At 44.8% G+C, this 20,520-nt stretch overlaps 1 protein-coding gene and 1 long non-coding RNA gene across 4 annotated transcripts in view; one reads left to right on the top strand and one right to left on the bottom strand.

Moving 5' to 3' along the window:
• The window catches only part of LOC137217420 (uncharacterized), a 132,699-nt gene that overhangs the window by 54,474 nt on the left and 57,705 nt on the right, over positions 1-20,520 (top strand). The window lies entirely within an intron of this gene.
• The window catches only part of AMOT (angiomotin), a 63,064-nt gene that overhangs the window by 27,577 nt on the left and 14,967 nt on the right, over positions 1-20,520 (bottom strand). The window contains exons 3-8 of one of the 3 annotated variants that reach the window (XM_067724213.1): positions 20,190-20,338; positions 17,382-18,315; positions 10,669-11,176; positions 5,732-5,876; positions 4,812-4,904; positions 2,139-2,284 (exon numbers count right to left, since the gene is read on the bottom strand). In XM_067724213.1, the coding sequence (XP_067580314.1) occupies positions 2,139-2,284; positions 4,812-4,904; positions 5,732-5,876; positions 10,669-11,176; positions 17,382-18,253 (1,764 nt within the window). In that variant the 5' untranslated portion in view covers positions 18,254-18,315; positions 20,190-20,338. Of the gene's footprint in view, positions 1-2,138; positions 2,285-4,811; positions 4,905-5,731; positions 5,877-10,668; positions 11,177-14,457; positions 14,606-17,381; positions 18,316-20,189; positions 20,339-20,520 lie in introns of those variants that run through there. The other 2 variants (XM_067724215.1, XM_067724216.1) reach the window with 2 other exon arrangements.

Below are 20,520 nucleotides of genomic sequence, written 5' to 3'. Positions count from 1 at the left end.
CAGGCAACTGTTTCAGTGAGGGCTGCCCGGTGGGAACTACAGATTAAGATCCTCTCCATACAAGTATACTATTTCCATGATTAACAACCAGTTACCACTGAGCCCTCAGACACTGCAAACCAAGATGGTTGCAGAATCTTTGTTTCCATTTATCTCCAACTGGAGGGGCACCCTTCCAGGAGGGGCAGTGGGGCTGTTTATATACCCCAATCTCAAAGCAGTCCAGACAAGCTTCTCATAGTCTGTTGAAAAACAGGGGTCCAATGGGTAAAGCAATTTCTTTTCAAATTAAAAGATGCAGAGGTTACTAAATCTGAACAGGCGCCCACATTTTCTTTTTGGGAGTGGAACCAAAGGATGATTCAGACGGGGAGACAGGCAGCAGGGTCTAGGGAATGAAGAGTCATGAGATTCCAGTTTTATTCCTGGCTCTGCCCAAGACTTGCCATGTGACCACCAGCAAACTACTCAGCGGGTCTCTCAGTTTTCCCTTCTCTAAAAGAATACAGTCTTATCCCTGTCCTGTAATTTACTCTGTCATTTCCTTGCAAAAAGGGAAAAGAAGGGAATATATGAGGTATGGTGAAGGGCTGGCTAAAGGGTGTGCTAAGCTCTTAAGACCTGGACACCAAGCGTGTACAAGTATCCCTCATTTTCAATAAAGCAACTTGGCAGTATTTCTGATCTAGACAACTGATGAAGCAGACATCAGCCTGACTTTATACAACCTGAAGTTTAACAATTAAGCAATTCAGGTTAAAGGACATCATAGGTTAGATGGCATCACCTACTAGAAAAGCATGAGCCCACAATATAGCTCCAACAAGTGTGTTAACACCCACAAAAGAAATCAAAGGATATCTGTAAGTCGGGAGATCTTTAAGAACTAGACATTCTTACTAAGGGAGAGGAAGCAGGCAATGAATGAAAGTAGGAAAGATACCTCACCTGCAATAGCCAGAATGCTCAAGGTTTGGTCACTAAACACTTTTTTGTAATCTCAAGTTTATAAAGAGTTCAGCTTCTTATAATGGAGGCTATTTTTTTCTTTTAAAACAATTCCAATTTTAGAATAGACAAGTCAGTGAGATGTGAAATTTTCTTTACCAAGTTACATTTTAGCATCATTTTTTTTGCTGGAATATACCCATTCCCTGAAGTGCAAAACATCTAAGACCTAGTAGTACTCCAATACAATGACAACTGACATCCAAGATTAATGAATAACAGGCCAGCAGCAAAGTTCCCTCTATTTCATATAAACACAGCTTAGTGTTGCAATTGAGTAACATCTACGTTGAGAGTAATCAGATACATATTAATCAGATGCTTAGTAGTTTGGGGGCCCTTGCATTTGTCAAGGAAAGGCTCTATCCTTGCACACAAATAACTGAGAACTTCACCCTACCACATACCTACATTCCAGAACCTAGCCAGTAAGAGCCAGGGCAGAGCTCTTGGCCTACCATAAACTGTAAATGGTCCTTGGATCCCATCCTGTGCCAGGCACCCCAAGATTGCTTCTATTCAAAAATCAATCTGAAAAATAAATCCAACAAGAGGCATAGCCCTCAAGATTCATTTTTTTGCCTGAGAGGACCAACTTCCCACTGAGCATGGGGAGACAAGGACCATTCTGATTTCAACATCCTTGGAGTACCTTAAAATATCTGGAATATATATATGTGTGTGTGTGTGTGTGTGTGTGTGTGTGTGTGTGTGTGTGTGTATACATACACACACGTGTACATATACATATGTAAGTGTATATATATATAATATATATATATATATATATATATAATCTGTCATAGGCTTAATTTAAGGCAGGGCTAGGTACACAGTCAGAACTTAGGGAAGGCGGGTGGTTAGCTTATTATATGAATGAGCAAATGAAAATTTATCCTTGACCTTGGTGACTTTCTAATCTGGAGCAAAAAGAAGGAACTTGAAGAGAAGAAAAAACAAATCAAGGTCTACTCACATCAGCACAGTTATAACTAGAAGTAGCAGATGGTACCTTCCTGTTGGGGGATGATGCAGCTGCCAGTTTGCCAAAGTGGGGGGCCCCCAGTGCCCTTGGCTCCCCAGCTCTTCTACCCTCAGGCTCATATGCTACCCGAGGAAACTACACATACCTCTTCCTCCAGCTTTACCACCTTGGCCTGGGCGTTGCTCAGGGCCTGGTCTCGGATTTCAATGTGTCGCCTTTGGTCCTCGTTGGTAGAACGGGCAGTGGCCAGCTCCGCTTCCAGTTTCTCCTTCTCCCGTTGGCTCTCCTTATCTATCAGGACATGAAATATCAATACTGCCATTCCAGAGCTAGCTCAAAACCTTACCTGAGCAAAACTGACAATAATCCCCATTACTAGACGCTCTAGTGTTCTCACACACAGCCACAAGAAGCAGGACACCAAGATCTGGACTCTTATCACTGGCTCTACCACTAACTTACTGTATAAATTCAGAAGTCACTTAACAATGGTGGTTGTGCAGAAGCAGTGAGAAAGTAGATGTAAAACGTGTTGTGGAAGGTATTATACAAAGAAGAATATACACACATACACATACACACACACATATGTCAGAAGAACAGGTAGGCTTGTCTCCTCAATTTTATTTCTCAGTCTTGTCTTGGCCAATGAGCAATTGAGCCTCCATAAATTTTCCCCATTGTTTCCTCATGACAGTGTATTAAATTGATATAAAAATGGTATTTCATAAAATGCATAAAACCGCAAATCCCACCCTTTACTCACTAACATGATTTTCTAACTGAGGTCAATCCATGATCACATTGTAGCTACAGATGACCATGACACATGTAGTTATGCCTCATGCCTTTCTAGGTCCCTCCCCTTTTAACTAGGACAGATCTCATACCAGAAACTCAAATGAGAGGTTTTGATTCTCATTGGGAGGTAGAGTGCCCTTCCTCTCAAGACACTGATATATAAGTTTGTAGGAAAGACTTTAATAGGACAGCCTCACCTTCCTTCCCACTCTGACTTTACATATCTATTCAGATGTACCTTGGGAAGAAATAAACATTTGTTGAATACTTATTGCATACCGAGTATTGTAATAAATTAATCCTCAGAACAACCATACACGGCAGGTGTTGTATTATTCTCTTCTCCATCGTGCATATGAGAAAACAGAGCCTCTGAGGGCTTGAGTAACTTGTACCAGGTCCCACAGTTGGAGAGAAAGTAGTGGAGCCCACACTTAAGGCCAGGTTGTTCTAAGCTTTTTGTACTGTACCACACGGCCTTCTCTTAGGATTGCATTGGTCTGGCCTCTTTAGGGGGCCTTTTCAAGAGGGCTTTCTTGGCTCCTGACATACTTCCAACCCTGTGGCGCCCTGTTGACGCCCAAAGGCAAAAGAAATTAAAGTCATGTCCTCTTCCCTGCCTACTAGGTAGAGTCCACTTTTCCCTTCTAGAACCATTTGACAGTCTTTCACCCTGCTGTGAATACAATTTGACCTACTAAATTACCACATTTTATAAACCAGCAGCAGAACTCCTAGGACACCTGAAATACCATCTCCATGCAGGGAGAAGTGTGAAGTAGCAGATCCAGGGCCAAGAATCCATACATTTTCTGTCTTGTTTTATGCTGGGAGGCTGCCACCCTCTCCACCAGTGAAGTAGCTTCCAAGGTAACTGTGACACTGCAAAAGCAACTTCACAACAATTTACACTAAACACTGATGACACCAGAAAAACTACATTCCTTTCTCTAAGACATACTGACAGAGGAACAGGAGGCTCAGAGAAATGAGGAAGAAAAAAAAAAGCCCTAGTTCTAAAGCCAAAGCACAAGAGAACAACCCAGGAAGGGAGGGAGATATTGTTAAGTGAAGATCAAACAACTTGTAAAAGCTGACTGGAAGCCGCATGGAATGACTTGAAAGGGTCATGTGGAGGCCCAGCAAAGATGGGGCCTGACAAGTCCCCACCAAGCGCCCTCCAGCTGGGAACCACACTGGTGGAGGCTAGGGGTAGGGGATACCAACTATGGGCATCTTGCCGGAGTCAGGGTAGATCATCTGTTTTCCCCGAAATTCACTCTCCCTATGGACTCAATCCACTGTGTAGTTTTTATTGCTGGTTTTACTGTGGCAATTGGAAAGAATGAGGCATTGTCTAGCTGGGTGGAGTCCATTAGGGACCCGATAAAGAAGAAGATTAATTCATTGTCAGGGTCCTAGGAGTATTTCCAGACAAAGGAAACACTATTAGGAGGAAGACATAGCTCTGCCCTCCCCCACACCCTCCAACTCCACACCAGAGTCACTAGTTGAGGCCTTAGCAGTGGTCTCCCTCCAGCTACCCTTGCAATCCCCCAACATGGAATGATATGATACAATACAGGGTGTTTAAGGGAGCCCCAGGTACAAGTTGGGTATTCTAAGCACTAATCATTAATCCTGCATGTTAATCCCATCTCTTCCAGAGCCAACACATGCAGCCTTCAATGATAAATCCCTTCAATATTAAGGGACCCCAAGTTTATCAAGGTCCTTTTCAGCTAGCATGACAAAAAGCAGGGATTCCAAGGGGCTTCTCTGTTTCAATACAGAAGGAGTTATGTTGATGTGACTAGATGTTGCAGCAAGCAGCCTTCTTGGCCGGAAGGAAAAGAACACAATCTCCCAACTTCATGCTTGAACAGGAAAAAGAATCCTTAGATGACATTCACTCTGCCCTGGCTGTTCTAGAAGGCTAAATAGAACTGTGTAACCTTTTCATACACCTCACTCCCACCCACATATTAATACCTGCAGCTGAAGCTTTCAGACTTACTTTTTGCAAAGAGCTGAGAGATGGTTTTTCTGGTATCTTCTGACCCCTCATATTCCTTCTCTGCAAGCTGCTTGTTGGCCGTCTCTAGACGCTCTGTGGAATTTGGAGACAATCAACAGGGCCCTAAGGACAAACTTCCAAGCACATGCTATTTGCCCTCTAAACAGTGATCTTGGGCAAAACAAGCCTGTCTCTTCTTGTTACACAAGAAGGGGTGACACAGATATAGGTTTGCAAATGTGGATCCCAAAAACCATACTAGACCATGACGGGGAAGGAGGAGGTGAGTACTTTAATACTTTCACTCCTCACTGACAAAACCTTAGTGCAGATTTCTAAATTCCAACCAAGGAATCCATCCCTGAATATATGATAGATTTCATTCACCAGGAAAAAAAATCATCAAAGTTATTACAAAATCTTTAAACCTGGAAAGGAAGAGAGGTAACACAGACTATGGGCACAGGCCAAGTGGGTCCAGGAGACCCAGGAGGGATACTGTCTGATTCACACATCAGTGCATCCCACTTTGATTAAGAAAGCTTAGGACCAGACACTATTGTAGTCACAAAAACCTAGCCTGGTCTATGCTCTGCAATTTGCTGACTATCCTAGTGGGCTGGACAAGACCTAGAAGCCTCGCCATGTGCTCCTTAGCTTAGCCCTTCCCTTCACCATCCTTTTTTTTAAATTGAAGTATAGTTGATTTACAATGTTGTGTTAATTTCTGCTGCACAGCAAAGTGATTCAGTTATACATATTTATATATACATTCTTTTTTAATATTCTTTTCCATTATGGTTTATCACAGGATACTGAATATACTTCTCTATGCTATACAGTAGGACCTCGTTGTTTACAGTAGGACCTTATTGTTCCCTTCACCATCTTGACTGATGCTTCAGAAGTGATTCCCTCACCTCTCAGATCCCTGTTGAAGTCATGCATCCTTCGAATCTCGCCCTCAAGCTTGTTTCTCATGGCTTTCTCCAGGGCCTCTCTTTTGGAGGATGACTTCACAAGGTTCTCATATGCCTCTGAGACACGCTGGATTTCTGTCTCCACCTGAACAACAACAAAATGAAAGATAGTGATGATGACAGGAAGTTGATGGGGAAGACGATCTGAAAACATATATGTAAATCCTTAATGACAACTTCTCCCAGGGCTTTACAGATGGCCAGGAGGCAAGCATAACACAGTCAGATGAGAAAAGTTTCCTGGAAGAATTTCTAAGTTCAACTTTGAGCTCAGTAATTAACTCACCAGGTCACGAGATTTCCTCAGGTTAAAAACAAATACATGTTTCTGCCTTCAGAGAAGGTGGTAGGAGAGGATAAATTTCATAAGTATAGTTATAAATGATTTTCCTTTCCAAATAAGAATTTCTTAATTTTGAAAATATTAATAATAATGTATATAGTTATTGCAGAGCGTTCAAAGGGCTTTCATGTGTTTATTTCAATCCGGGATGATATTGGCCTACACAAGGGTACCTCTCCCCATTTTAGCAGAGAGAAGACTTCAACGGCCTTTTCTAGAGCAAGTCAGTGGCAGAGGTGAACCCTAAAACCCCGAAGCCTCAGCCTCATGTAGTTAGTTCAGTTCAATTTAACAAACATTTACCAGGGGCCAAGTATTACAAGAACTCTTTAAAGCACTGTAGGGTGTGTAGATATGAATGAGGACATTATAACTGCCCTCAAGAAGCTTTCAGTCTAATCAAGTAAAAGAATATAGGGAAAGATACATTATTAAGAAAAGTAGGAGTAAAGTTATAAAGTGTAGGGGAGGAAGAGGTTATTCCTGCTTGGGGGTGAAGTGAGAGGAGAAGAATTTCAGGGAGGAGGTGGCATTTAGAGTCGGATCCTGAAAGCTGGGTCAGATTTCAATGAGCAGAGGTGAGGGGAAGGGTATTCTATTCTGAGTGAGCGAGTGCATTCCCAGAATGACCAGTAGTCTCGTTTGGCTGGACACTGTGGGGTACACAGGGGGAAGCTGGTGAGATCTGGCTGCAAAGACAGATTGGAGTCAGATCATAAAAGGGCTTTAATGCCAGGCTTTTGGACTTTATCCCGTAGTCAGTGGGAAACCAGAACAGATTTTTTAACAGAAACTCACGATCAGAGTTGTTAACAGAAACTCATGATCAGAGTTGTGTTTTATGACACCCCAGCAAATCTTGTAAAAGGGAAACACACACACACACACACACACACAACCTCAAAGAGAAAGGGTCCTGCCCTGAATCAGCCCAAATCTGGAAGAAAATAAGAAATTAGACTCCAGAGTCTTTCTGGAACCAGTAGAGTTTCATTGCACATATCACAACCACAGAGATATTTGCATATGATTTGTATAAGATAAGTAAACCTCATGGCCTATTAAGCAATTTTCAAATAAAATTTGACTCCTGCAACCATTCTGCATTCCTTCTCAGCTTTCCACTATCCTTAACAAAGCTCAGGCTACTTTATGGGGAGAAATATCAGGCCCCCCGTGGGAGACTCGGAGAAAGGTGGGGTTACCAAACAACTTAGATTCCACCTGTCCCAGCTCCAAAATGATGCCTGAGGCAGGACTGCCTGCAAACGAATGAGGATTACACCACAGAAAAGAGCAGACTTGAGAGTGTTTTTCTCCTTGCAGATGGCACCAAGATAGCAGCACAGAAGGTGAAAACTGGTGAATGGCATTTAGAGACAAGATCTGCAAGGCCTGAGCCTGATAAAGCTTTTGCATGAAATTCAAGTGCTCAGTAGAGAAAATACACATTTCCATTTGAAAGAGCAGGCTTGGTATTGGTCTGCTCTGGGCAGCCTTTAGGGTACAAGGGTTTCCAGTGCCCCACAGAATGCCACACCTGGAAGGCAGTCCCCATTTTTTGTTTGTTTGTTTATGGTTTTTTATTGAATTATATTTGATGTACAATATTATGTTACAGGTGTACAATATAGTGATTCCCAATTTTTAAAGGTTATACTCCATTTATAGTTACTATAAAATATTGGCTATATTCCCTGTGGTGTACAATATATCCTTGTAGCTTTTAAAAAATATTATTTATTTTTGGCTGCTTTGGGTCTTCGTTGCTATGCGCGGCCTTCTCTAGTTGTGGCAAGCAGGGGCTACTCTTCTTTGCAGTGTGTGGGCTTCTCACTGCGGTGGCTTCTCTTGTTGCAGAGCATGGGCTCTAGGCACGCAGGTTCAGTAGCTGTGGCTTGTGGGCTCTAGAGCACAGGCTCAGTAGTTGTGGTGTGTGGGCTTAGTTGCTCCGTGGCATGTGGGATCTTCCCGGATCAGGGCTCAAACCCGTGTCCCCTGCGGTGGCAGGCGATTCTTAACCGCTGCGCCACCAGGGAAGCCCTGTACCTTATTTTACACACAATAGTTTGTACTTCCTAATCCCCTATCTCTATCTCTCTGCTCCCCCTTCCCCTCTCCCCACTCTTAACCCTAGTTTGTTCTCTATATCTTTGAGTCTGCTTCTTTTTTGTTATATTCACTAGTTTGTTTTGTTTTTTAGATTCCACATATAAGTGATAATGTACAGTATTTGTCTTTCTCTGTCTGACTGATTTCACTAAGCATAATGCCCTCCAAGTCCATCCATGTTGCTGCAAATGGCAAAGTTTCATTCTTTTTTATGGCTGAGTAGTATTCCAGTGTGTGTGTGTGTATGTGTGTATGTGTGTGTGTGTGTGTGTGTGTGTGTGTGTGTGTGTGTGTGTGTATACATACCACATCTTCTTTATCCATTCATCTGTTGATGGACAGTTAGGTGGCCTCCATATCTTGGCCATTGTAAACAATTTTGCTATGAACATTGGGATGCATGTATCTTTTTGAATTCGTGTTTTTGTTTCTTGCGGATATATACCCAGGAGCGAAGTTGCTGGGTCACATGGTAGTTCTAGTTTTAGTTTTTTGAGAAACCTCCATACTGTTTTCCACAGTAGCGACACTAATTTACATTCCCACCAATAGTGTACAAGGGTTCCCTTTTCTCCTCATCCTCGTGGAAGGCTGTCCCTTTACTCAAGCTGTTCAGAGGACTCTTTCAAGATGTTGTACCGATCCTTTCCCTACCCTCTTTGTAGATACTGTTCCCTCCAAAAGGGCAAGTTGTACATCTGTCAACAGGACCTTCCAGGAAAAGAAGTCACAGAAGGGCGTATCCATTGGTTTGGTCTGCGGGCAGGGGAGAGGGAGGATGGTGGTGGGTTTCTAGACTTATTCTGTCTACTTATTCCCCTCATGAGCCTCGGGCCTTCTTTTTTCTAGCACCAGCTGATATCTACCTTATTCTCCCCACTTTCTTTGTCCTCTTCTCCCCAACCTGTGCCTCTAATGCACTGCAGCACTGGGTCGGCCTTCACTTCTCCCAACACTCAAGCTGTCCCGATTACGCTTGGTTGAGGCATTTTTCCCCATACTGGGGAACAAAACAACAACCCAAATCCTATTCTGCTCCGCTTTCCTGCCACCCACCCTCCCCCTCAAAAAAAAATTCACCATCCTCTGGCAAAGAGAGCCTGCAGAAGATCTGGGTCCATCATCTGTTTACTGCATCAAAGATGGAGTCAGGGCCACCATGAATAGAGAGTTTAGGGAGCAGTATCAACTGTTAAACCTAATCAGCCAATAGGCCAGTCTGCTTCTAGTGTGTGAGTATGATTAATTTATTGTACCAATGTGATGGGGGGGCAGGTATGAGAGGAGGGAGAAAATGTTAAATTATGGGCAAAGCTGGGAAGAAACATTTCTTACCCAACAACCCCCATCCAGACTTGGGAACACTGGGTAGGTGGTAAGCATTTTTTGCTACATAAAAATACTTAGCTGATAGTAAGCCCTCCTCTTCATTAGGACCCAGATCTGGTGTTTACGTATTGTCAGTTTCATTCAGGCCCCTGAAATTTCCACTCCTGGGTGTCTTCTAAGGACAGAGTCGCTGAACAATACCAGGCAACATTCCTTCCCTCCTCCACCTTCACCCTCACCTCCCTGAACAGTCTGCATTGTCAGGAGATCAAACCACAGGAGCTCCACAATGACAAAAGCTGTAAAGAGGCTGCCAAAGGCATAACCCCATTCACCAACAGCCACTGGAAGCCAAGAGGTAAGGTTCCTAGCTTAGGGCACTCAAGAGCTAAAGTCCCAGCCGCAGTAGACTCAGGAGGGGCCCAGGAAAGAATGTGAACTTGGGACATACACTCCTTTTGCTACTTCCTCAGCCTAGGGCTGTCACCTGTCACCCAGCTGTGGTGCTAAGCCCCTCCTGCCCCCCACACACACCAGAGAAAGAGAGCAGATGTTGAATTTGATCTGCAGGGAAGGACCAAAGCAAGAAGAGGGAAAAGGAAAGGGTGTTGAAAAAGGGTTACTGTGAGAACTGCCACTCGGAAAAGTACTCTAAGCCCTTTCCAGAACAAGGCAGGGCAGGATCTAACTTCAGTGGTGAGATTTTTCTGGGAACTATGGGTTTATATTTAACATTCAAAATCAGTATTTGGGAAAATATAATCAAAAGGAAAAGTCTTTATGCTGGCAGGTCCTTCACCTACACAGACCTCTCCAGTGTTCTTGACTTTCTGAAGCAGTTTCTCTGCCTTTCGTATTTCTCAAACACTCAATTAAGCTTTCTTGAAGGCTGTGGTGTCTGCGAAATGTTACTTCTGCTAGAAAGACAGGCAGAAGGCTTTTCCAAAGTTTGCTCCACCTATAACCTTGAAATATAAGAATCCTGAAGATGCGCCCATAAGTCATGCAGGGACCCACAAGTGGAGACTTTTACATCGATATTAAACCAGTAAGATTTCAAAAAGACTCAAATATCCCCATAGGGGGGCCTCACCTTCTGCAGTCTCGCCACCTTCTCATAGCATCCTTCCAACTCCTGCCTCAAGTTCCGGTTCTCATCTGAGAGAATCTCAACCATCTGCTGGGCTCTGGAAACAATGGCAAAAGGGTCGGCTGGCATTGGCTGATACGAAGCAGACGACTGCTGAGCCCGAGGCATAGCTGAATAGGCTTCTCCTGGCTGCTGCTGCTGCTGCTGCTGGTGATGGTGGTGATGGTGTGGCGGCGGCGGTGGCTGCGGCTGCTGCTGACTCAGGCCAGGCTGGGGGAGACGGTAATGATCCCCCTGGTGAGCCTGGTTAGCAAGGAAATGCTGCTGCGGCCTAGGCAGGTGAGCTGAGTGGTCTCCTTGGTTTGGGACCAAGGGGTGTTGGGCAGGAGATAATCTAGTGGACGGTGGAGACTGCAGCAAGGGTAAGGAACCCCCAGATGTGAGGGAAGAAGTAGGGCTGTGAGGCTGAGAGTTCCGGGCTGACAACGGCAATGAGATGTCCTGCGCTGGCCTGGAAAACATGGAGGGTGTGCTCAGGTTAAGCTCCCTCTAAAGGCACTGGGGAGAGGGGCACAAGAAAGGGAGAAGACGAGGCTCCCAGGGCCCCCAGGCAGCTGAGAAATGAGGAGCAGGAAGGGTTAGACTACGGGGTCCTGTGAATACCTGACCGACAGAGGTGTGATCCCATGCAGGATGGAACCAGAAGATCTCCAAGGTTGCTTTATGAAAATCTAAGCGATGCATCCTTGTACACTGGTTATTCAAGGGGAAGCATTTCAAATTCGTCTTCAACTAGGTAACTGTCACCTCAGGATTTTAAACTAACCCTTTGCTGGCATTCTATATGTGGCCCAGCACACAGAAAGAGTCACAGTTAGAAAGTTCGTCCCACTTGCGCAGAAGGAAACGGCAAACCGTCATCAAAACAACCCTTCATCGTGTTATCTGCAACTTTCTCGGATAATTCATATAGTCACAAAAAATTACTTGAGGATATATAGGTACTTATTACATTAGAGACACCAAATAATTATTGTTGATTACAGTTAATAATTGAATGATGCCTTTAGCAGCAATAATCCCAAGATTTGGAGGGGGTTACAGGCAACGCTACCGTACTATTTTTGACTTAACTGAATCACAAAATGTAAGGACTGGAAAGGCCTTAAAGAAATCCTTTAGTTCAACTCTGTTATTGGACAGAGGGGGAAACTGAGGTACAGAGAGGGGAAGTGATCTGCCAAATATTACAGGGTGAGTTAGTGGCAGTTCCAGGGTAGAACCTAAGTCCCATTTTCTGGTTCTTTCCACTACTATAATGCAATGATTTCCACTGATGTTCAGATTCCCAGCCTATTGCTTATAGAAAGTTCTAGAAAGAGAACTTTGGTACGTGGTTTAATGTGACTCTTCCATTTTTGTACCTAATACTGGACTATCAGCCATTAAGGGAAACAATCAGAGTATGCAGATGGATCGCTTCTACCATCACCACGACCAGGAAGAATATGTCGGTATACACTGAAAACAAAAAAACTTGTTCACCCCCTAGCCCATGCCCAGCTACCCTCATATACTCCCACATCCTGTGGATGCCTGTCCTACAGTTGATATTTCTCAATCCGGGGAAGACAGATGGCTAAGAGCACAGGATTTGGATCCCAACAGAGTTTGGAGACCTTTCCTACTGCTTACTAGCTGTGTAACCTTGCTCAAGTTACTTCATCTGCATGAACCTATTTTGTTCCCGAGGTCACAAATGAATTACAAAAATACTGGACTCTTCTCAGTTTTGAGCTCCATAGGAATTACAAAGAGTCTCATATCTACCTCCCAATGAGAATGGTTGACCCTGTTAGTGATTTTACTTATGGGATATCCACTTAATCTTTGCACTAAATTGCATAAAATTTGTGGTGAAACTGGGACGCATCACCAGGAGCAATTAACTTTTAACAGGCATTCCAGATGCTAAAGCACACCCCTCCCACACACACTCCAGTTGTCATTACTGTTCATTTATCTCTCTCTACAAGAGATCCTCACTATGAGGGATTTTTACAGCTACAAAACCATTCCAAACACTTGCTCACAGATACCCAATAACCCAGATGTTCGCCAGAGCCCTCGAACCTGCTCAAGCCGAAGGTTGTCTCTCAGCCCCATCAATGTGTCTGGTGTACCCACATTCTTCCAATTTCACACATCTGTCACTATAAATAATTGTTGAATATTGAAGAGGGAAAAGTTTTTGTAGACAGAAGAATTTACATGGTTTTTATGATTACAACTGGAAAGTTGCTACCATACATAACCGTTATGTCGAAGAGCTCAAAGCACTCATTCAATCAAAAGCCTGGGAGCTGTTTATAAACTTATTTGGGGGAGAGTCTTTCTGCATTTTTCATGCTGTGGATCTTCAGTTTCCTCAGAGGTAAAATGGACTATGTGCTCTCCTTCCACTTCTAGTAAGAGCTATTATAATTTATATATATCCCTAGAGTTAAAGCATGATGTCCTGGGATTTGCTGGGGCTTTTGTATATCTTGCGCAGAAAAGAGGGGCTTAAATTTCATGTTCTTCAATCCAGATTTCAAATTTTAAGGGGTAAATGACCATATTAACCTTCATCCTCAGTGCCACGGTTTGGAAACCCAAGGCCCGGGAGGTGTTCTCTTTTAAAGACTGAATGCCCAGTTGTGAACTGGGCCTCCTTCCCACAGCTCCCCTGGGTCCCATCAGCAACCCAGACCTCTCTCTCAAACAGACCAGCCACTGGCCTCCCTCCTGCCCTGGCCTCCCTCCTGAAAGGCCCCTCCATGCCCTGGACAGAACATGGCCTCCCAGGGGCCTCGGGAAAGGAGAGACCACAAGGTCTCTGGGAGGAGGTCTCCAGGGTAGGATAAGCCCAGGATGGCAGTGGCCCCAGCCACGACTCTGGGCTCTGCCTAAAGATAAGTGGAGAAAAGGCAGCTGCCCCTTGGGTTCCCCAGGCTGGAAAAGGGAGCAGATTTCAGTGCACCGTGATGTTGGGAAAACCAATGCAGTCCGTCCCTGGCAGGTTTGCAAACACGAAGCAAGGTTTGGGCAGTCGCAAAAGGAGAGAAAGCCCTCCAGCCAACGAACTCCATCTGGACTCCGGCATCCGCCCACCATGAAAAAGTAGGACAGTATTAACACTCCTGTGAATTTCCCCCTGAGAGAAGGGGACTGAGGAATGATGGGAGTGGGAGCGAGCTGGGGGAATGTCAGAGGAAGCAAAACTACACTCAAGATTAAAAAATAATCAGAGTAATAGTAATAATAAAGGTGGCAGCTGGGTGAGCGGCACACTCCCCAGGTCCTTCCACTGCACAGCAGCAGGAATCTCTCCCCACTGACACATTAACCAGGAACAACAAGCCGCTTGTAGACCACACAATCACATGATCCCATGGACGCCCTGACCTGCCTCCCTGCCCCTTCCCTCCCTTCATCCTCCTCCTTCCTAAGACAACCTGGGCCCCAGGTGCTCTGCGGAAAAGGAGACCTGACATATACGCAGGACAGAGGCCAGTGACCAAAATCAGCATCTCCTCAAAGCCGGGGGAAATCCCTCCCAGAGACAGCTTGTGAGGACACAAAGGGAAAGCAAAAGCAGATCCAGTGAGCTGACACAGCAACTTCCACCCTGCCACCTCTCTGACTGGAGCCCCTGCCCTTCCCAGACACACAGCCCCCCACACACACCCCCAAAGCACACTATACACTCCTGGCCTACACGTGTGCAAGCCCGCACATGCACACTCTCACCAGAGCAGGTGCCAACAGCCTGGAACCCAATTTATTCTCCCCACAGAAACTGTGCCTTTCCCAGGCTCTGTGATGGTTACTCTCTGAATCCTGGAGAGGGCTGCAAATTCCTGATTGTTTCTCTTGCACAACCAGCTCCGCTCTGAACTACAGAGTTAGGTCACCCTTAGATTCCACTAAAAAAGGATTTCAAGAAACCTCAGATCTGGGCATGATTTCAACAATTGAAAGGAGGTGGCTGCTTTACAAACAGAAAGGATTTAATTTTTAAAAACAGTTGATAAATGTATAAACCCCGGATGCAGAAAAGGCTCAGCACTTAGAAAGACAAAGATTCAGAAAAGTTTTAATTCTTCAGATGGCTTGGCCTTGTTTCCCATCTGGAGTTCTGGGCATTCAGGATATTTATTTTTTAAGTGGGGAGGAGGGCATAGGGAAGATGAAGTAATAAAAAAGACTGTTTATAACGTTTTGTTCATTTTAACAGTAAATCTCTAGCATTTCACCGCACCTCTAAAGGCCAACAAAGGTTTTTTGAACAATTTGTTCAAAGAGCTTACTCTGAATCTTGATCTGTAATTTGTGGATTAAGAACTAAGGATTTTGTCTTCTAATCGTTTGGTGCTAGCGGCAGTTACTTGGAAAGGTACTCACAAACTGTCCTGCTAGTTGGTTCAAGGAAATAAAGGAGGAAAAATGTACCACCACCTAAAAGTGGTATTACTTACGGAAAGCAATTCAAGGACCTCCCATTGCCAGTAATTTGTCAACAGGTGCCACACCCTCACCCCAGGCTCTGCAAAAATTTTATTGCCAGAGTTTGTCTGCTGCAGACCCAAAGCTCACAAAGAGCATCTTCTGGTTAGGATTGTCTTAGGCTTGATTATTCTTTGAGCCTATCAAGCACCCTATTCCTCTCCCATAGAGGGAAAAAAAAAACTGTTCCAGCAACCCTGTGTATTAAAATACCGCTCAAGAGAGGGTAATCAGCGTGGAATCTACTGCTTTGGGGAACAGAGCGAGAGAGCCACAGATAACATAGGAGGGAGGAGAAAATACAAATACCTTCCAGTTAAATATATGCAGCTAAGTTTCTCTGGTGGTTTAATCAGTATGGGGAGGAAAAAAAATCTCTCTTTGGGCTCCTTAATATTTTTTTAGGCAGATCAAAGGGCTTTTCTATCTAGCTTCAAACACTGTGGGAGTCATTTCAGATCACAAACAATGCTAGTGAATGAGTTCTGAAAATAGCTTTCCTGGGAAGGCGGGCCATGTGTTGAGCGGGGCTTGGATTCTGCTCCACACCCCAGCCAACACACTCCCCTCCCACAAGGCAATACACTTACAGCCCACTCACATACAGGAGGGAGTCCCACACACTCTTCCATGCTGCTGACGAGAGCAAAATAAAACCCCCCAGCTTCACTGCCATGTTGCTGGTTTGGATGGGTTTCCATTAAGCTAAGCAGTCCAATGGACCAACCCCTCCCTGGGTCTTCCATTTCGTTGGGCAGATGGGAATTGGGTTCTTGCTCATTTAAACCGGAAGGGCCCCGTCCATTACCCCATTTCCTGTTTCAAGCCACTTATCAGACATTAGGCTCCTGCCCTTTGAATGCTGCACAGAGGAGGTTGAAAAAGGTTAGGAAATCAGCCTGGGTTAAGGAATTAAAAAAATCCTAAACTGGCAAAGTTAGGGGTGGAGCCCAAAGTGAATTGCCTCTGGCTAAAAAACAGGGCCTAGAGGTGAAAAAAAATGAAATACCAGGAAATGCCAGGTGCATTCTCTTACCTTCACCCTACTCCACCCACTGACTGCCTTCTTTCTTGAGTCACCCACTATACTTCAAGCCAAGAGACTCTTTCCCAAATGAGTACGAGGGGACAGGAGGCAAAAAGTTAGGCATCAAAGAGATCACAGGCCTCGTCTAGGGGCTGCCTATGGAAAAAAGCCACCCATAACTACCCATGGTAACACGGCAGGAATACCACACATAACTGCCATCATTTTTGCCCAAGGTTGAAACCTTCCCTCTGTCCCATATGCTGAAATACTCCTGACTGGAGACATGGCCCCAACAGGAACAATGAACAGAATCATAGAATCCTAAGGTCTGGTTGATACAGCAATGAGTCAATCGGTCCCTGAATAATTCAGAAGTACATTTAGGAATTAATGAATATACAAAACAGTCCTCCTGAACTAATGGCAAGTTGTACAAAAGCCATGGGAATATTTTTCCTTCTGCATTTTAGCATCTATATGATATGAGGTGAATTTGACTTAGATGTTTAAAAACGTCACCGGCAGCTAACAAACTCTCTACAGAAGAAAGATGAAGCAGTCCAGACTTCAGGAACTGCAAGGAAGTACACGGCAAGTCACATTCTGAACCTGCACATATATAGTTCTCCCAACAATATCTGGATGTTTGTTTAGTGTCTGAGAAAATCATACAAATTCTGCAGAAAGATCTGTTTGCAAAAATTAGTGAAGAGAGCTTTGTGGAGGAGAATAAATGAAAGTGATAGGATATTCCAGACTCAAGCGCAAGATAATTTACTTCCCCTCAAAGAAGGGCTTAATAACTCACAAGAAGAGGAACACTGACTCTTCCTTCAATATCTGAGGAGACCGGACAGCGAAAAGCTGCTGAAATCAAGACTTGTGCTCCTGTTCAGCCACTAGGCAGCTGGGGCCATGCTCAACCTATAAAGTCAAGGGTATGTTAATACAGGGCTAGTGACTGCTGAAGAGGCTAGAAATTCAGGTTGGCAGGAAATTTGCTAAGCCAGGGGCCAGCCATGCACTGCAGAGTTCGTTATACCAAACACCTGCCCATTCCTTCCCTTAAGATTCCCAACACACAGCAGAAGCTGGTTGGGGATGAGGTCAGGGAATGACAGAAAGGGAACTCTCTTACCTGGCTGCTCCATACTCAGGGGGATGCTGATACCTCATCAGTTGCCCCTCTGTTCTCCCTGGCTGGTTCAGACGATGCTCACTATAGAAGTGCCCTGGCTCTTGGGGCTTGCACACTACAGATTGGGGTGGCATGCCCTTGAAGGGATACTCTGGTGGGGGGCCTCGGTGTTCCATGCCCTTCAGGCTATGCTGGCTGGGAGGTGGCCCTTGGGCCTTGTAGAATTCACTGGAACTTGTGGGATTCTTGTAGAGGTCATTGGGTTGTGGTGGGGAGAGGGGAGCGCTGGTAACAGGCGGATGAGCCTTAACTCCACTGGTGGCCAGTGACATCTGCATTAGTCGTTCACTCAAGGAGCGAACATGTCCTTGCTTAAGGTCTCTGAGTCCTTCATCCTGATGCATCTTTCCAGGATTGAGCCGCTGAACTGACGGGCGTCCCTCAGTCCTCATCTTCTGGTTGGTCACTCCAGTGACATAGAAGGCAGCTCCGACACTGGCATGCTGTTGGCCCCGAAAGTACTGGGACTGGACCTTGGCTTCCTCATAGGTCGGGAGTTCTTCATTATTCTGCATTCGAGGGGAAAGCTGCTTCTCCATGATGATGTTTTCTGACTGGATTTCCTGCCCCTGGGGTTCTTGTCGAGCAGCATGAGCCACAAGCTGTTGGTGGTGGTCTTGGGGACTCAACACATCATTCTGAGGGCCTGGGTTCCCACTGCCACTGGGGAAAGGAGGGCCGTTCCCTGTGGCTTGCTGGTGTATGGCAAGCAGGTTGCGATTCTCATTAGGATTGCCATAGCGGAGCTGCTCTTGTAGCAGACGCTGCAATACTGTGGTTCCTCCACTTGGCTGTTCTTCAGAATTTCTCATCTCTATTGCTGGTGGTGCCTTGTGAAGAGAGAGAGAAATTGGGCACCTGGGCTGCCCTTGACCTGGGAAGGGGAAACAGGAAGCTTAACATCCAGGTGATGGATAAATCAGTCCTCTAAAGGGGAAGAAAATGGGTATTTGGGGGTGAGGATTCCACTGCAGAGACAAAGTAGAGAACTGAATCTAGAATTAATCAGTTAATCGTTGGTGGCTTCTGGCTCTAACATTGACATGATGAGGAACTTGGAGGCATAAGAGCCCTCTGTTTCCTCTTTTACTTTTAGCCTGGGTTAAGTATTCAATCTTGACTTAACTCCTAAAAGCACTGGGGAAACGTGAAGCAGCCAAGTAGGGTGATCAGAGAGGGCAATTTTCCTAGGTCCTTACAAAGTTCATCTCTCTGTATTCTACTGAAATGAAAAATCCAACTCTTATGGTTGTGGCAGCGGGGGAAGGACCATGAGGGAAATTACCCCATAGGCAGGATCTGTAAAGCTATTCAGCATGTGGAGGGAGCTACAAAATGCCAAATAATAACTCAAATAGATACAAAGTGAAGAGAGCTTGGCTTGCACCAGATAGAAATGATCTCTGCTTGATGCAAATCTTTTTCTCTGATCTCATAAAACTCTGAAACATATCTTTTTTAAAAATATCCTTTTTGTATTGTCCATTTTGGATACTCCTTAGCTTAGTAAGAGAAGGGCTTGGGAGAATTGTTATTGACAAAGTTTCTCTTTCAGCCATCCAGAAATAGTCATTGAGAATTTGTTGTTGTTGTTGGGTAGGAGGAGCTTAAAGGGGAAGCCCTCTTTATTTGAAGTGTGCCACTGACAGCATTTAGAAATTGAAAAACTAAAAGGTCATCCTTCTGGAAAGGATATGATTACCATATCCCTTCCCCCACCCCAATTCTTCTTAGGGAGATAATATGGGTTGAGTGAAATGGATATCAGTAGTAAAGACAACTTAAAACTCAAATGCTAATCATGCTATGGGTTTACAGGTTAACCTAAGCAATTGATTCCTCTTTTCTTGGCTTCTGTTTTCCCACCTGAAAAGTGGTAGTAGGTGACCTCTCTCTTCTCTCTCTCTCTGCACGGCACAGTCTATGCAAATTCATTACAGGCTCATAAAATCTTTGGACAGAATCTGTCATGTTAAGTCCTGCAATTCAATACTAATATTCAGTAGTGAAACTTTCACTTCAAGGATCTTAAGTAGTGTTGGAGAATGGACATGATGTCACACAAAAAGTCACAATGAGGTCAACCTAACCAGCCTCGGGTTCCTAGATGAGAACTTTGGAGTCCTGGCTCCCAGGCTCTGACTTCTATGATTTGAAATAGTCTCCAGTCTCTCTGGAAACATGACCCCTTTTCCTTTAGTCTTGCAGGGAGTGACCCAGAAGATGCGTGTGGTAGATGGAAAAAGGTCATCCCCCCTCCTTTTGCACTTCTTGCATGATTACTGCTACCTGGTTTCTAATTGTTCTATTGAGCAGTTTCACCCCACAGTTAACCTTCCAAAGGCCCCTTTTAAATCCCATTCATCATATTTTGGGGGGAAGTCCGCACCAAGGGGCTGAGCAACCTGCCCTTAAGTCCACTTTCCCTCTCTCGCAGTGACCCTCTGGGACTCCTGTACTTAAACTGTCAGATTGCGATTTTCTATTAGGCTGACAGGTATAACATATAAATTTCTGCTGGTGCCTGAAACTGGAAAGATGACTAGAAAACTACTTCTCTTCTCTCCAAAAAATAGAAATGGGAGCATGTATGGTTCAAACAAAATCACTTAGAAACCCTTCCTGAAAGGCAGGGAAATGCAGACTCTGAAGAGCGCACCACCCCCTCCCACCCCACACCCGCCCCGCCCTGCACACACCCGGGCTCGCACTCACACACCGGCACCCACTCACACCGATGGTCCATACCTATTTCTGCTTTCTTTTAGGCTTAAAGCCTTGCTCAGGATAGGGAATTCTTGCTTATGAGCAGCTCCAGAAACCGCAACGGCAGATTCCCTCTCCCCTAACACTCAGGTTCAGGGTAAGCGCCGCCAAGAGTCCAACCACTGGTCACTCTGAAATGGTCAGGAAGGGGAGGGAGGGAGAAATAAAAACGTCGTTTCTATTTTGCCACCAATGGCCAACAGTTAACCAAACCAGTCCTTCCAAGGGGATGACTTTACCCGCCGTGTGCTTGCCTTTTATGTGAGTGGCAGAGTCCATTTCCACAAGGACAAAAAGAAACCTCACTCTCCAG

The sequence above is a fragment of the Pseudorca crassidens genome, chromosome X (genome assembly GCF_039906515.1).
Source record: "Pseudorca crassidens isolate mPseCra1 chromosome X, mPseCra1.hap1, whole genome shotgun sequence".
In the NCBI taxonomy this organism is placed as follows: domain Eukaryota; kingdom Metazoa; phylum Chordata; class Mammalia; order Artiodactyla; family Delphinidae; genus Pseudorca; species Pseudorca crassidens.
This window is presented reverse-complemented; position numbering and strand designations above follow the sequence as displayed.